This window comes from Cyclopterus lumpus, chromosome 8 (genome assembly GCF_009769545.1).
Source record: "Cyclopterus lumpus isolate fCycLum1 chromosome 8, fCycLum1.pri, whole genome shotgun sequence".
Classification (NCBI taxonomy): Eukaryota; Metazoa; Chordata; class Actinopteri; order Perciformes; family Cyclopteridae; genus Cyclopterus; species Cyclopterus lumpus.
In genome coordinates this window covers 600966-617681 of record NC_046973.1, presented here as the reverse complement: position 1 = coordinate 617681, position 16716 = coordinate 600966, and the positions used below count along the sequence as shown (strand labels likewise).

Here is a 16716-nt window from a genome sequence, read left to right as displayed (position 1 = left end):
AGCAGTGACCCCGCCCACCGATGACGTCACCGGTCCACCTGAGTTTCGGGTTGAGAGACAGAATCACGTCGCGCGGCGGACAGAAAGGTAAGAAACACTTTGATCACGGAGTACCTCCATGTACTTGTACAGCATGTAGTCGTGTATTAATACATGAATACACGTGTGTACTTCTACTTCCGGCTCTCCACGTGGAGGTTTCTGCTAAAACTAGCCTGCCGTGTTATTGTGTGTCAATCACTTTTCAGATAACTTTATTTAAACAGAGCGACGTCACAAAGGCGTTATATATATATATATATATATATATATATATATATATATATATATGTGCATAAAACCATGAGTCCAAACTCAGAACAATAAGAATCAAGAAAGTACAATTTCTTCAATAAAGTTAAACTCCAAAGTGCTATCAGTAAGGGACATTTAAGTGCTACTAAAGTGTTAAACTCCAAAGTGCTATCAGTAAGAGACATTTAAGTGCTACTAAAGTGTTAAACTACAAAGTGCTATCAGTAAGAGACATTTAAGTGCTACTAAAGTGTTAAACTACAAAGTGCTATCAGTAAGAGACATTTAAGTGCTACTAAAGTGTTAAACTCCAAAGTGCTATCAGTAAGGGACATTTAAGTGCTACTAAAGTGTTAAACTACAAAGTGCTATCAGTAAGAGACATTTAAGTGCTACTAAAGTGTTAAACTACAAAGTGCTATCAGTAAGAGACATTTAAGTGCTACTAAAGTGTTAAACTACAAAGTGCTATCAGTAAGAGACATTTAAGTGCTACTAAAGTGTTAAACTACAAAGTGCTATCAGTAAGAGACATTTAAGTGCTACTAAAGTGCTACTACAGCTCTACCTTCCCTATTCAAGGTATAGTCACTAAGATGTGTTTTTAGTCTGTAGAGACTTCCTGTCCTGATGTCAATGGGGAGCTCGTTCCACCAATGAGGAGCCAGCACAGCAAACAGTCGTGACTTTGAGTGTTTAGCTCGAAGTGAAGGAGCTACAAGCTGATTGGTGGAGGTTAGACCATGTCCTGGGTGTGAGGTTAGACCATGTCCTGGGTGTGAGGTTAGACCATGTCCTGGGTGTGAGGTTAGACCATGTCCTGGGTGTGAGGTTAGACCATGTCCTGGGTGTGAGGTTAGACCATGTCCTGGGTGTGAGGTTAGACCATGTCCTGGGTGTGAGGTTAGACCATGTCCTGGATGTGAGGTTAGACCATGTCCTGGGTGTGAGGTTAGACCATGTCCTGGGTGTGAGGTTAGACCATGTCCTGGGTGTGAGGTTAGACCATGTCCTGGGTGTGAGGTTAGACCATGTCCTGGATGTGAGGTTAGACCATGTCCTGGTGTGAGGTTAGACCATGTCCTGGTGTGAGGTTAGACCATGTCCTGGGTGTGAGGTTAGACCATGTCCTGGTGTGAGGTTAGACCATGTCCTGGGTGTGAGGTTAGACCATGTCCTGGGTGTGAGGTTAGACCATGTCCTCGTGTGAGGTTAGACCATGTCCTGGGTGTGAGGTTAGACCATGTCCTGGTGTGAGGTTAGACCATGTCCTGGGTGTGAGGTTAGACCATGTCCTGGGTGTGAGGTTAGACCATGTCCTGTATGTGAAGTGAGACCATGTCCTGGGTGTGAGGTTAGACCATGTCCTGGGTGTGAGGTTAGACCATGTCCTGGGTGTGAGGTTAGACCATGTCCTGGATGTGAGGTTAGACCATGTCCTGGATGTGAGGTTAGACCATGTCCTGGGTGTGAGGTTAGACCATGTCCTGGGTGTGAGGTTAGACCATGTCCTGGGTGTGAGGTTAGACCATGTCCTGGGTGTGAGGTTAGACCATGTCCTGGGTGTGAGGTTAGACCATGTCCTGGATGTGAGGTTAGACCATGTCCTGGATGTGAGGTTAGACCATGTCCTGGATGTGAGGTTAGACCATGTCCTGGATGTGAGGTTAGACCATGTCCTGGGTGTGAGGTTAGACCATGTCCTGGGTGTGAGGTTAGACCATGTCCTGGGTGTGAGGTTAGACCATGTCCTGGGTGTGAGGTTAGACCATGTCCTGGGTGTGAGGTTAGACCATGTCCTGGGTGTGAGGTTAGACCATGTCCTGGGTGTGAGGTTAGACCATGTCCTGGGTGTGAGGTTAGACCATGTCCTGGGTGTGAGGTTAGACCATGTCCTGGATGTGAGGTTAGACCATGTCCTGGGTGTGAGGTTAGACCATGTCCTGGGTGTGAGGTTAGACCATGTCCTGGGTGTGAGGTTAGACCATGTCCTGGGTGTGAGGTTAGACCATGTCCTGGGTGTGAGGTTAGACCATGTCCTGGATGTGAGGTTAGACCATGTCCTGGATGTGAGGTTAGACCATGTCCTGGATGTGAGGTTAGACCATGTCCTGGGTGTGAGGTTAGACCATGTCCTGGGTGTGAGGTTAGACCATGTCCTGGGTGTGAGGTTAGACCATGTCCTGGGTGTGAGGTTAGACCATGTCCTGGGTGTGAGGTTAGACCATGTCCTGGGTGTGAGGTTAGACCATGTCCTGGGTGTGAGGTTAGACCATGTCCTGGATGTGAGGTTAGACCATGTCCTGGGTGTGAGGTTAGACCATGTCCTGGGTGTGAGGTTAGACCATGTCCTGGGTGTGAGGTTAGACCATGTCCTGGGTGTGAGGTTAGACCATGTCCTGGGTGTGAGGTTAGACCATGTCCTGGATGTGAGGTTAGACCATGTCCTGGTGTGAGGTTAGACCATGTCCTGGTGTGAGGTTAGACCATGTCCTGGGTGTGAGGTTAGACCATGTCCTGGTGTGAGGTTAGACCATGTCCTGGGTGTGAGGTTAGACCATGTCCTGGGTGTGAGGTTAGACCATGTCCTCGTGTGAGGTTAGACCATGTCCTGGGTGTGAGGTTAGACCATGTCCTGGTGTGAGGTTAGACCATGTCCTGGGTGTGAGGTTAGACCATGTCCTGGGTGTGAGGTTAGACCATGTCCTGGATGTGAAGTGAGACCATGTCCTGGGTGTGAGGTTAGACCATGTCCTGGGTGTGAGGTTAGACCATGTCCTGGGTGTGAGGTTAGACCATGTCCTGGATGTGAGGTTAGACCATGTCCTGGGTGTGAGGTTAGACCATGTCCTGGTGTGAGGTTAGACCATGTCCTGGTGTGAGGTTAGACCATGTCCTGGGTGTGAGGTTAGACCATGTCCTGGAGGTAGACCGGACCCGATCTGTTCGCAGCACGTCTGTCTGTCTGTCTCATCACTTGTCTGTCTGTCTCATCACCTGTCTGTCTTTCTCATCACCTGTCTGTCTGTCTCATCACCTGTCTGTCTTTCTCATCACCTGCCTGTCTGTCTCATCACCTGTCTGTCTGTCTCTTCACCTGTCTGTCTGTCTCTTCACCTGTCGGTCTCTACACCTGTCTGTCTGTCTCATCACTTGTCTGTCTGTCTCATCACCTGTCTGTCTTTCTCATCACTTGTCTGTCTGTCTCATCACCTGTCTGTCTTTCTCATCACCTGTCTGTCTGTCTCTTCACCTGTCTGTCTGTCTCTTCACCTGTCTGTCTGTCTCTTCACCTGTCGGTCTCTACACCTGTCTGTCTGTCTCATCACTTGTCTGTCTGTCTCATCACCTGTCTGTCTTTCTCATCACTTGTCTGTCTGTCTCATCACCTGTCTGTCTTTCTCATCACCTGTCTGTCTGTCTCATCACCTGTCTGTCTTTCTCATCACCTGCCTGTCTGTCTCATCACCTGTCTGTCTGTCTCTTCACCTGTCTGTCTGTCTCTTCACCTGTCGGTCTCTACACCTGTCTGTCTGTCTCATCACTTGTCTGTCTGTCTCATCACCTGTCTGTCTGTCTCATCGCTTGTCTGTCTCATCACCTGTCTGTCTGTCTCATCACCTGTCTGTCTTTCTCATCACCTGTCTGTCTTTCTCATCACCTGCCTGTCTGTCTCATCACCTGTCTGTCTGTCTCATCACCTGCCTGTCTGTCTCATCACCTGTCTGTCTGTCATCACCTGTCTGTCTGTCTCATCACCTGTCTGTCTGTCTCATCGCCTGTCTGTCTCATCACTTGTCTGTCTCATCACCTGTCTGTCTGTCTCATCACCTGCCTGTCTGTCTCATCACCTGTCTGTCTCTACACCTGCCTGTCTGTCTCATCACTTGTCTGTCTCATCACTTGTCTGTCTGTCTCATCACCTGTCTGTCTGTCTCATCACCTGCCTGTCTGTCTCATCACTTGTCTGTCTCATCACCTGTCTGTCTGTCTCATCACCTGCCTGTCTGTCTCATCACTTGTCTGTCTCATCACCTGTCTGTCTGTCTCTACACCTGCCTGTCTGTCTCATCGCCTGTCTGTGTCTACACCTGCCTGTCTGTCTCATCACCTGTCTGTCTGTCTCATCACCTGCCTGTCTGTCTCATCACCTGTCTGTCTCTACACCTGCCTGTCTGTCTCATCACCTGTCTGTCTCTACACCTGCCTGTCTGTCTCATCACCTGTCTGTCTGTCTCTTCACCTGTCTGTCTCTACACCTGCCTGTCTGTCTCATCACTTGTCTGTCTCATCACCTGCCTGTCTGTCTCATCACCTGTCTGTCTCTACACCTGCCTGTCTGTCTCATCACCTGTCTGTCTCTACACCTGCCTGTCTGTCTCATCACCTGTCTGTCTGTCTCTTCACCTGTCTGTCTCTACACCTGCCTGTCTGTCTCATCACTTGTCTGTCTCATCACCTGTCTGTCTCATCACCTGTCTGTCTGTCTCTACACCTGCCTGTCCTTCTCATCACCTGTCTGTCTGTCTCTTCATCTGTCTGTCTCATCACCTGCCTGTCTGTCTCATCACCTGTCTGTCTGTCTCATCACCTGTCTGTCTCTACACCTGCCTGTCTGTCTCATCACCTGTCTGTCTGTCTCATCACCTGTCTGTCTCTACACCTGCCTGTCTGTCTCATCACCTGCCTGTCTGTCTGTCTCATCACTTGTCTGTCTCATCACCTGTCTGTCTCTACACCTGTCTGTCTGTCTGTCTGTCTGTCTGTCTCTTCACCTGTCTGTCTGTCTCTTCACCTGTCGGTCTCTACACCTGTCTGTCTGCCTGTCTGTCTGTCTCTTCACCTGTCCGTCTGTCTCTTCACCTGTCGGTCTCTACACCTGTCTGTCTGTCTGTCTGTCTGTCTGTCTCTTCACCTGTCTGTCTGTCTCTTCACCTGTCGGTCTCTACACCTGTCTGTCTGTCTGTCTGTCTCTTCACCTGTCTGTCTGTCTCATCACCTGCCTGTCTGTCTCATCACCTGTCTGTCTGTCTCATCGCTTGTCTGTCGCATCACCTGTCTGTCTGTCTCATCACCTGTCTGTCTGTCTCATCACCTGTCTGTCTCTACACCTGCCTGTCTGTCTCTACACCTGCCTGTCTGTCTCATCACTTGTCTGTCTCATCACCTGTCTGTCTGTCTCATCACCTGCCTGTCTGTCTCATCACTTGTCTGTCTCATCACCTGCCTGTCTGTCTCATCACCTGTCTGTCTGTCTCATCACCTGTCACCTGTCTGTCTGTCTCATCACCTGTCTGTCTGTCTCATCACCTGCCTGTCTGTCTCATCACCTGCCTGTCTGTCTCATCACCTGTCTGTCTGTCTCATCACCTGCCTGTCTGTCTCATCACCTGTCTGTCTGTCTCATCACCTGTCTGTCTGTCTCATCACCTGTCTGTCTGTCTCATCACCTGTCTGTCTGTCTCATCACCTGCCTGTCTGTCTCATCACCTGCCTGTCTGTCTCATCACCTGCCTGTCTGTCTCATCACCTGTCTGTCTGTCTCATCACCTGTCTGTCTGTCTCATCACCTGCCTGTCTGTCTCATCACCTGCCTGTCTGTCTCATCACCTGCCTGTCTGTCTCATCACCTGCCTGTCTGTCTCATCACCTGCCTGTCTGTCTCATCACCTGCCTGTCTGTCTCATCACCTGTCTGTCTGTCTCATCACCTGCCTGTCTGTCTCATCACCTGTCTGTCTGTCTCATCACCTGCCTGTCTGTCTCATCACCTGTCTGTCTGTCTCATCACCTGCCTGTCTGTCTCATCACCTGTCTGTCTGTCTCATCACCTGTCTGTCTGTCTCATCACCTGCCTGTCTGTCTCATCACCTGTCTGTCTGTCTCATCACCTGCCTGTCTGTCTCATCACCTGCCTGTCTGTCTCATCACCTGTCTGTCTGTCTCATCACCTGTCTGTCTGTCTCATCACCTGTCTGTCTGTCTCATCACCTGCCTGTCTGTCTCATCACCTGTCACCTGTCTGTCTGTCTCATCACCTGCCTGTCTGTCTCATCACCTGTCTGTCTGTCTCATCACCTGTCTGTCTGTCTCATCACCTGCCTGTCTGTCTCATCACCTGTCTGTCTGTCTCATCACCTGCCTGTCTGTCTCATCACCTGCCTGTCTGTCTCATCACCTGTCTGTCTGTCTCATCACCTGTCTGTCTGTCTCATCACCTGCCTGTCTGTCTCATCACCTGCCTGTCTGTCTCATCACCTGTCTGTCTGTCTCATCACCTGTCTGTCTGTCTCATCACCTGTCTGTCTGTCTCATCACCTGTCTGTCTGTCTCATCACCTGTCTGTGTCAGTGACTCATGTTATGTTTGCCGTTGAGCAGGAATGCAGTTTGACTTGTCGTCCTCACACACTTCCTGTTTCATCAAGTTTGCTTCCTGTGTTTATTCAAATGAATCTGACTGTTTCATTGTTAGCTAAATGACAGCTACCTGTTAGCACGGCGGCGCTAACGCTTCCTGTGGGCTCGAGCAGGATGATGGCGGAGGCAGCGGCTCCAGATCTGTTCTCGGAGCAGGAGCTCACCTGCTCCATCTGTCTGGACCTGTTCGATGAGCCCGTCTCCACTCCGTGTGGACACAACTACTGCCAGGTGACTCACGGTGACAGCACTGGAACCACAGGAGGACGCCGGCTGCTCGTCCTTCATCCTCTTCTTCTTCTGTGGTGTGTTTGCAGGCGTGTATCGGCGGCTACTGGGCCTCCAGCCCCGTCTGCACCTGTCCTCTCTGCAAGCGGCAGTTTGAAGAACGTCCTCGGCTCAGCGTCAACAAAGTCTTCGCTCTCATCACCGACAAGTACAAAGTGTCCCGGTACGGCGCCGCAGGGTTACCCACACGGTTACCCACACGGTTACCCAAGGATATGCCCGGCACCGACGAGCCGTCTGCGACGTGGTCGGGCGAGGAGGCGGTGTGGTGTGACGTCTGTACGGGGGTCAAACAGCCTGCCGTCAGCTCCTGCCTCACCTGCACCGCCTCCTACTGCGCTCAGCACCTGCAGCCGCACCGGACCACCGCCTTCTACGCCAGACACCGGCTGATGGACCCCCAGGAGGCCCTCAAGGGCCGCACATGCCCCGCCCACCGCCGCCTGCTGGAGGTGAGTCTGACCCCAGGCTATCCTCCACACATGCCGTCAGGTTGACCTCTGACCTTGCAATGTGCTCACTTGTCCAGGTTTACTGTCGGTCATGTCAGAGCTGCATCTGTGCCATTTGTGTCCTGGAGGAGCATCGAACGCACCAGACGGTCTCAGTTCAGACGGAGAGACTAGGGAAACAGGTGAGGAGGAGGTGGTGGTGGGGGTGGAGGAGCAGAAGGGGGAGGAGTAGGAGGGGGTGGAGGTGGAGCAGCAGGAGTACGTGGTGGAGGAAGAGGAGCAGCAGGAGTAGGAGGGGGAGGAGGAGGTGGTGGTGGAGGAGCAGCAGGAGGAGGAGGAGGGGGTGGAGGAGGTGGTGGAGGAAGAGGAGCAGCAGGAGTACGGGGTGGAGGGGGTGGAGGAGGAGCAGCAGGAGGTGGAGGGGGTGGAGGTGGAGCAGCAGGAGTACGTGGTGGAGGAAGAGGAGCAGCAGGAGTAGGAGGGGGAGGAGGTGGTGGTGGTGGTGGAGGAGCAGCAGGAGGAGGAGGAGGTGGTGGAGGAAGAGCAGCAGGAGTACGGGGTGGTGGTGGTGGAGGAGGAGCAGCAGGTGGAGGGGGTGGAGGAGGAGGAGCAGCAGGAGTACGGGGTGGAGGGGGTGGAGGAGGAGCAGCAGGAGGTGGAGGAGGAGGTGGAGCAGCAGGAGGAGGGGGTGGTGGTGGAGGAGCAGCAGCAGGTGGAGGTGGTGGAGGAGCAGTAGGAGGGGGAGGAGGAGGTGGTGGTGGTGGTGGAGGAGGAGCAGGAGTAGGGGGTGGAGGTAGTGGAGGAGGAGCAGCAGGTGGAGGTGGTGGAGGAGCAGCAGGAGGAGGAGCAGGAGTAGGGGGTGGAGGAGGAGTAGGAGGAGGAGGAGGAGGAGGTGGTGTTGGTGGTGGTGGAGGAGGAGGAGGAGCAGCAGCAGCAGGTGGAGGTGGTGGAGGAGCAGCAGGAGGAGGAGCAGGAGTAGGGGGTGGAGGAGGAGGAGCAGCAGGAGGAGGAGGTGGTGGTGTCGTCTTTATTCTGGGTTCACACTTCAACAGAAACATGTAGCGAGGACGGAGCAGGAGATCCTGAACCGGATCAGAGAGAAGGAGGTCCATGTGACTCAGCTGAAGAGGAAGCTGGAGGGAGTGAAGGTCAGCCATCTTGTTTCTCCTTCTTCTCCTTCTCCCTAACCCAGCTGACAGAACCTAGTTTGATGGTTTAGAATTATTAATCATAACAATAATATTATTTCCCTTAAAGCGGGTGAATAATGTTTGTTGTTGTTGTTGTTGTTGTTGTGTGTTCAGAATTACGCAGACGGAGAGCAAAGGGAAATGGAGCACCTCCTGGACCAGGTGACCGGCTCCTTAGACAGGATCCGGTCTCAGGTAGTGGGCGGGATCGAGAGCCAGTTGGACAGTGTGATGTCGAAGGGGGAGGGGCTAGTGAGCCGACTGGAGGCGGAGCTCGGCCAGCTGACGGACCGGAGAGCCATGCTGGAGGTCCAGGCTGTCAGTCAGGACCACATCGGCTTCCTGCAGGTGAGACCTGATCCGAGCCTCCTCCAGTACCCCCCTCCCTCTGGGTCATAACCTCTCTTCCTGTCTCTCGCAGAGCTTCAAGGAGGCCACGGCTCCTCTGGCTGAGGAGCAGCAGGAGGACGAGGAGGACTTATCCCTCCACTTCCAGCTGATGGAGGTGAAAAGCTCTCTGCTGGAGCTGAAGGACAAGATGGACGACATCAGGATGGGGGAGGTGGTCTCGAGAGGTGTGTGTGTGTGTGTGTGTGTGTGTGTGTGTGTGTGTGTGTGTGTGTGTGTGTGTGTGTGTGTGTGTGTGTGTGTGTGTGTGTGTGTGTGTGTGTGTGTGTGTGTGTGTGTGTGTGTGTGTGTGTGTGTGTGTGTGTGTGTGTGTGTGTGTGTGTGTGTGTGTGTGTGTGTGTGTGTGTGTGTGTGTGTGTGTGTGTGTGTGTGTGTGTGTGTGTGTGTGTGTGTGTGTGTGTGTGTGTGTGTGTGTGTGTGTGTGTGTGTGTGTGTGTGTGTGTGTGTGTGTGTGTGTGTGTGTGTGTGTGTGTGTGTGTGTGTTAAAACGTGTGTGTGTTTCAGTGTCAGGTGACCTGATGCCTGCAGAGAGCATGCTCAGTCTGAGAGGAAGCACCACCAGTCTGAGGAAGAGTCAGTGGTCTATGAAAGGTGATGATGATGTTTAGTGACAAGTGACCATCAACCAATCACAGCAGGTCGTATATACGTATGTATATATAACTCCTTTCATTGCGACCTTTTAATGTGAAAGAGTTTCCTGTTTCCCTTCAGATCGTAAGAAGATGAAGTCAGTCTCAGGTTGGTCTTCTAATCAATAACTGATATATAAAGTTGTAAATGATTGATCTGTTAATCCAATCGACGTCCTTCACAGGACACAAGAAGGCCCGAGTCTACATGGGTGAGTGTTTATTATTCAACTGCTGCTGTTAGCATGCTGGTGTTGGCTCACGGAGATGATTATGATTATAATAAACATTATTACTCTTTGAGTCTTCAGGTCTCTGTCGAGTCTTTAGGTCTCCAAGTCATATTAATACTCACATTCCTCGAGGCACCGGCCGAGGAGGTGGAGTAGCAGCCATCTTTGACTCAAGCCTATTAATGAATCCTAAACCTAAACTAAACTACAACTCATTTGAAAGCCTTGTTCTTAGTCTTTCACATCCAACCTGGAAAACATTACAGCCAATTCTATTTGTTATACTGTACCGGCCACCAGGTCCATATTCAGAATTTATATTCAGTTTATTTTGTATAGCCCAATATCACAAATCACAAACTCCCCTCAGAGGGCTTTACAATCTGTACACATACAACATCCCTGACCTTTGACCTCACATTGGATCAGGAAAAACTCCCCAAAAATAACCTTTGACAGGGAAAAAAGGGAAGAAACCTTCAGGAGAGCAACAGAGGAGGATCCCTCTCCCCGGATGGACAGATGAATAGATGTCATGTGACCAGATGAACAGAGTTACAGAGTTACATAAACACATTACATGAATATGACAATGTATGAATGGAACTCCAATCCATGAAACAGAAGGAGGTAGAGAGGAGGGGGCGGGGCATCAGCAGGGCCAATGGGAGGCCGGCTCACCAGCATCAGACACCTCCAGGTCCAATGGACCCTATGAGACGTGAAGTCACAACGACTCCGGGGAGGAAGCAGAGTTAATAAGGTGCAATGGAGAGATGTAAATTCATCCATAAGGAGAGAGAGAAGAGGAGAGAGGTGCTCAGTGTATCCTAAAACATCCCCCAGCAGCCTATAAGCCTATAGCAGCATATCAAGGGGCTGGACCAGGGCAAACCTGATTCAGCCCTAACTATAAGGGCTATTAAAGAGGAAAGTCTTAAGTCTATTCTTGAATGAGGTGACTGTGTCTGCCTCCTGGACTGAAAGTGGAAGCTGGTTCCATAAAAGAGGAGCTTGATAACTGAAGGCTCTTGCTCCCATCCTACTTTTTAGGACTCTAGGAACCACAAGTAGCCCCACATTTAGTGAGCAGCTCTCTAGTGGGGCAATATGGTACTACAAGCTCCTTAAGATATGATGGTGCATCACCAATCAAGGCTTTGTAGGTGAGGAGAAGAATTTTAAATGTGACTCTTGATTTTACAGGGAGCCAGTGCAGAGCAGCTAATACAGGAGTCATGTGATCTCTTTTCTTAGTTTTTGTGAGTACACGAGCTGCAGCATTCTGGATCAACTGGAGGGATTTAAGAGACTTATAAGAGCAGCCTGATAATAAGGAGTTGCAGTAATCTAGTCTGGAAGTAACAAACGCGTGAACCAGCTTTTCTGCATCTTTTTGAGACAAGATGTGCCTGATTTTTTAAATGTTACGTAGATGAAAAAATGCAATCCTTGAGATTTGCTTAACGTGGAGTTAAAGGACAAGTCTCGGTCAAAGATAACTAGAGATTCTTTACAGTGGTGTTGGATGCCAGGGCAATGCCATCTACAGAAACCACATCACCAGATAATTGATCTCTGAGGTGTTCAGGGCCAGTAAAATAACTTCAGTTTTGTCTGAGTTTAACATCAGGAAGTTGCAGGTCATCCATGTTTTTATGTCTTTAAGACATTCTTGAATTTTAGCGAGCTGGTACAGAGATGAGTCCTTTATCAGCACTAAGGTCTAACAAGACCAGTACAGAGATGAGTCCTTTATCATTAGACCTTAGTGCTGATAAAGGACTCATCTCTGTACTGGTATTATTAGACCTTAGTGCTGATAAAGGACTCATCTCTGTACTGGTCTTGTTAGACCTTAGTGCTGATAAAGGACTCATCTCTGTACTGGTCTTGTTAGACCTTAGTGCTGCGTTCGACACCATTGATCATGACATGCACCTCCTCCCCTCTCTCACGGTGTCTGTCTCCAGAGGACGTGAGCTTGAACCCGGTGACGGCGTACCCGTTCCTCATCCTGTCGGAGGACAGGAAGCAGGTGAAGAGAGGCGAGAAGCTGCAGTTCTACAGGAACAGTCAGCAGCGCTTTGACGTCTGGTCCTGCGCTGTCACCAAAGAGAACTACAGCACGGGACGCCACTACTGGGAGGTCAGACTCGCACCTCACTGATCCGGGACCCGGTCCAGGACCCGCTGACCGGTACTAACGCGTGTGTGTTCTGTCCACCTGTGCAGGTGTTTGTCGGGGACAGTAAGGACTGGAAGCTGGGCGTGGTCAGTGAGTCGGCGCCCAGGAAAGGCCTGTTTGACATGAGTCCCTCCAACGGGTACTACGCCCTCTGGTGGAGCGGCAGCCAGCTGAGAGCTCTCACCACCCCCCCCCTCACCAAGGTCCATACTCACTACATATAAAAAAAAAATATATATATATATATATATATATATATATATATATATATATATTTTTTTTTTTTTTATTCTCGATGTGCAGGTGAAGAGTCCTCCGAAGCTGCGTCAGGTGGGCGTGTTCTTGGACATGGACGAGGGTCAGGTGACCTTCTACAACGTGAAGTCGGGCTCAGAGATCTACAAATTCACGGGATCCTCCGAGTTCACCGAGAGGATGTTTCCTCTGCTGGGAACCGGAGACAAAGAGGTCCCTCTGGTCCTCATGGCCTCACAGCACCAGCTGGCCTGAGTCCCCCTGACTGAGAAAAGGAGGGGTTCATGATGGGGACACATATTTACTGAGTTTATTGTTACAAAAAGTGGGTTTTACATTACGGACCAGTTAAAATAGACTAAGATGTTAATAACAAATTAAATTAAGACATGAAATAAACATGCAAATAAGTGGAGTTGATTGTTTAATTCTCGTAAATGTTTGAAAATGTCAAAACAAAGAAATCTAAGTGTTTTTTTTTGTACTTACTTCACACCGGTCATGTGTTGACTCCGCCCCCTCACCTGTCAGCCAATGGTGATGATTCTCTGAAGACACCTGTGTGATCCGACTTTTTGTTTGTACATTTGATCAAAGCTGTTGATTAAAGACGAATGTCACAAATGACGCCGACTCCTTTTCATGACAACAAGCTTTAAAAAGGTGGGAGCCAACCAGTTGCCTCTACACGGCTCTCAACATGGCGACGCTGAGCCGACTTCAATATTGGATCTTCATGACTTCATTTTGCAAAAAATCCATTTAGGGTCTGTAGGGGACCTGATTTCAGGGTCAATGAGCTGGTTTCAGGGTCAATGAGCTGGTTTCAGGGTCAATGAGCTGGTTTTAGGGTCTGTAGGGGAGCTGGTTTCAGGGTCAATGAGCTGGTTTTAGGGTCTGTAGGGGAGCTGGTTTCAGGGTCAATGAGCTGGTTTTAGGGTCTGTAGGGGAGCTGGTTTCAGGGTCTGTAGGGGACCTGATTTCAGGGTCAATGAGCTGGTTTTAGGGTCTGTAGGGGAGCTGGTTTCAGGGTCAATGATCTGGTTTTAGGGTCTGTAGGGGAGCTGGTTTCAGGGTCAATGAGCTGGTTTCAGGGTCAATGAGCTGGTTTCAGGGTCTGTAGGGGACCTGATTTCAGGGTCAATGAGCTGGTTTTAGGGTCTGTAGGGGAGCTGGTTTCAGGGTCAATGAGCTGGTTTCAGGGTCAATGAGCTGGTTTTAGGGTCTGTAGGGGAGCTGGTTTCAGGGTCTGTAGGGGACCTGATTTCAGGGTCAATGAGCTGGTTTTAGGGTCTGTAGGGGACCTGATTTCAGGGTCAATGAGCTGGTTTTAGGGTCAATGAGCTGGTTTTAGGGTCTGTAGGGGAGCTGGTTTCAGGGTCTGTAGGGGAGCTGGTTTCAGGGTCTGTAGGGGAGCTGGTTTTAGGGTCTGTAGGGGAGCTGGTTTCAGGGTCAATGAGCTGGTTTTAGGGTCTGTAGGGGAGCTGGTTTCAAGGTCAATGAGCTGGTTTCAGGGTCTGTAGGGGACCTGATTTCAGGGTCAATGAGCTGGTTTCAGGGTCTGTAGGGGACCTGATTTCAGGGTCTGTAGGGGACCTGATTTCAGGGTCAATGAGCTGGTTTCAGGGTCTGTAGGGGACCTGATTTCAGGGTCTGTAGGGGACCTGATTTCAGGGTCAATGAGCTGGTCCTTTATTTGTGATTTTGTGAACAGAAATCACGATGTAACAATAATTCAAGTTTATATTTTATTTAACATAAATCATATTGCAGTCAATGTGAACAGCTGGGGGTTTCAATATACACAATAGAATTGTAACATTTTAAGCCCCTCCCCTCTGACCCCACCCACAACTTACCCCCAATGAAAACCAAAAGCTCCCCTCAAACCCCACCCATCCACCCCTTTAAACACAATATCCCACAGCCCCGCCCACTTGACACGACGCTCCGCCCCCTGACGCTCAGTGTATTTTTAAGATTTAGCAGCAAATTCCAAACAGAGTTCTAATTCACCTCCACCTGTCAGCGTCATGTGACCAACTGCAGACTAACAAGCCCCTCCCCCTTGAGGGACACAAATCCAAAGCTGTTGAGTCATCGCAGGCTGGAAACTATCGAGGTCTTTAGGAACTATTTAAGCCACACCTGCTTCCACTGATGGTCCTCGCCCCTCAAATAGGCCCCGCCCACCCAACTCTGAAGCTCCTCCCAGCGCTGACGTTACTATACTTTCAGCTGTCGATTCATCGCAAGTTTAAAAATATGTTTCAGTCTTACTTTAAGGAACTTTTGAAGGCAATTAGCCCCTCCCACTTATGACATATCTACAGCTGAGTTACCGCCGCTTGAAAACAGTTAACTTCTTTCCAGAAGGGAACTTGTGTTTTGAGGGACTTTTTAAGGCTCTTCTGCTCTTGATGGGACTGAAAGACCCTCTTACTGTAATTCTAGGCCCCTCCCACTTCCATTAGAGGCCCCACCCCCTGTGGCGTTCCTGGTGAGTTTGGAGTTTGCTGTAACGAACGATTAACTGGCAGCGTGAAGGAGGGGGCGTGACCCTCTGACTTCGCAACACACAAAATAAAAAGAAAAGAAAATCGTGTCATCATCGTCGTGGCAAATCATCGACTTACCCAAGCAACATTCACTGACCCCCCCCCCCCCCCCCCCCCCCCCGGCCGCCGTCAGCCGATTCTTTGAGTCCAGTTCTGCTGTGTGTCGTGTGTCGGCGTCCCCCGGTGGCGTGTAAACGGTTTCATGTTGCCTTGTAAGTAAAACAGAAAGAAATATGGGAGGACAGGAGGGGGGAGGTGAGGAAGGGTGGTTTCTTCTTTTGTTTTAAAACAGAAAAGCGTCTTCTGGCGTGCTGCTTTCTGTCGCTGCAGCTCCTGTTTTTGCTGGGGGGGGGTGAGGAGTGTGGGGGGAGGGGTAGAATCGGGCCGCCGAGTTATTTCAGACACCTCTCGAAGTAGGTGGCGCCAACGTAGCCGCCCCTCAGAGAACGATGGACGTTCTGCTCAAAGAGCCGCCGGTTCGTCTGCAGGACTTCTGCTGCGTCCTTGTTCAATGGGTCCTCGGGGTTCGGCTCCTGGGGGGTGTTTACATTACTGAGTTTATGTTCTGAGCTCTACTGAGTTTATGTTCTGAGCTCTACTGAGTTTATGTTTTGAGCTCTACTGAGTTTATGTTCTGAGCTCTACTGAGTTTATGTTCTGAGCTCTACTGAGTTTATGTACTGAGCTCTACTGAGTTTATGTACTGAGCTCTACTGAGTTTATGTACTGAGCTCTACTGAGTTTATGTACTGAGCTCTACTGAGTTTATGTACTGAGCTCTACTGAGTTTATGTTCTGAGCTCTGAGTTTATGTTCTGAGCTCTACTGAGTTTATGTTCTAAACTCTGAGTTTATGTTCTGAGCTCTACTGAGTTTATGTACTGAGCTCTACTGAGTTTATGTTCTAAACTCTGAGTTTATGTTCTGAGCTCTACTGAGTTTATGTTCTAAACTCTGAGTTTATGTTCTGAGCTCTACTGAGTTTATGTTCTGAGCTCTACTGAGTTTATGTACTGAGCTCTACTGAGTTTATGTACTGAGCTCTACTGAGTTTATGTACTGAGCTCTACTGAGTTTATGTACTAAGCTCTACTGAGGTTCTTATGTCCAGGTGTGTTAGTGAAGGAGTGAACTCACTAGAAATAGATACTGTAGGCCGTAGATGATGGAGTTTATTGTCAACACAGGCTTCCAGTCCTCTCTGTGGACAACAACATAAACACCGTCAACAGATTTAAACCTCAGTTAGGGGAAAGTAATATTACGGGGGAGGGGGGGGGGGCGGACCTTAAGATGTTTAGGCATACGTTCCCCTCCAGGTCGATGTTGGGGTGATACACCATCGTCTCACACTTTACCTTGGGGGGGTCGTGGGGGTAACCCTGTCCTACCTGGAACACACAGACTTTTACTAACATATCAGATATTAGTACACAATGTACTACAACACATATACTAAACATCAATCAGTACATAAAGAAAGGGTGAGACATGGAGAGAGGTGAGAGAGAGAGGTGAGAGAGAGAGACAGAGAGAGAGAGGTGAGAGAGAGAGGTGAGAGAGAGAGAGAGAGACAGAGAGGAGAGAGAGAGGTGAGAGAGACAGAGAGGAGAGAGAGAGAGAGGTGAGAGAGACAGAGAGGAGAGAGAGAGAGAGGTGAGAGAGAGAGACAGAGAGAGAGGTGAGAGAGAGAGAGGTGAGAGAGAGAGGTGAGAGAGAGAGAGAGGAGAGAGAGAGGTGAGAGAGAGACAGAGAGAGAGAGGTGAGAGAGAGGTGAGAGAGAGAGAGAGAGACAGAGAG

At 49.9% G+C, this 16716-nt stretch overlaps 2 protein-coding genes across 4 annotated transcripts in view; one reads left to right on the top strand and one right to left on the bottom strand.

Annotated features, from left to right (window-relative positions):
• Positions 1-12985, top strand: LOC117734651 (zinc finger protein RFP). 3 transcript variants are annotated; one of them, XM_034538878.1, is made up of 13 exons: positions 1-87; positions 6826-6943; positions 7030-7452; positions 7530-7634; positions 8505-8600; positions 8757-8990; positions 9064-9217; positions 9555-9641; positions 9765-9791; positions 9868-9894; positions 11889-12064; positions 12151-12306; positions 12407-12985. In XM_034538878.1, exons 2-13 carry the CDS (start codon positions 6827-6829, stop codon positions 12611-12613), a joined length of 1809 nt encoding a protein of 602 aa, XP_034394769.1. In that variant the 5' UTR covers positions 1-87; position 6826; the 3' UTR covers positions 12614-12985. The 3 variants fall into 3 exon arrangements, with proteins under 3 accessions (XP_034394769.1, XP_034394770.1, XP_034394771.1); XM_034538879.1 differs by having other exon boundaries at positions 29-87; positions 6768-6943; XM_034538880.1 differs by lacking the exon at positions 1-87 and adding an exon at positions 1016-1029.
• Positions 12986-14092: 1107 nt separating this feature from the next.
• The window catches only part of ube2m (ubiquitin conjugating enzyme E2 M), a 10338-nt gene continuing 7714 nt past the window's right edge, over positions 14093-16716 (bottom strand). The window contains exons 4-6 of the mRNA XM_034538903.1: positions 16204-16307; positions 16054-16117; positions 14093-15449 (exon numbers count right to left, since the gene is read on the bottom strand). Coding sequence (XP_034394794.1) covers positions 15309-15449; positions 16054-16117; positions 16204-16307 — 309 coding nt within the window. The 3' untranslated portion in view covers positions 14093-15308. The remainder of the gene's footprint in view (positions 15450-16053; positions 16118-16203; positions 16308-16716) is intronic.

Excerpts from the sequence above, each read along its gene's own strand:
- LOC117734651 (XM_034538878.1), top strand. The coding sequence starts at position 6,827 with ATGATGGCGGAGGCAGCGGCTCCAGATCTGTTCTCGGAGCAGGAGCTC. Across the intron at positions 9,218-9,554 it reads GGGGGAGGTGGTCTCGAGAG|TGTCAGGTGACCTGATGCCT; the intron begins GTGTGTGTGTGT and ends TGTGTGTTTCAG. Across the intron at positions 12,065-12,150 it reads CGGGACGCCACTACTGGGAG|GTGTTTGTCGGGGACAGTAA; the intron begins GTCAGACTCGCA and ends CCACCTGTGCAG.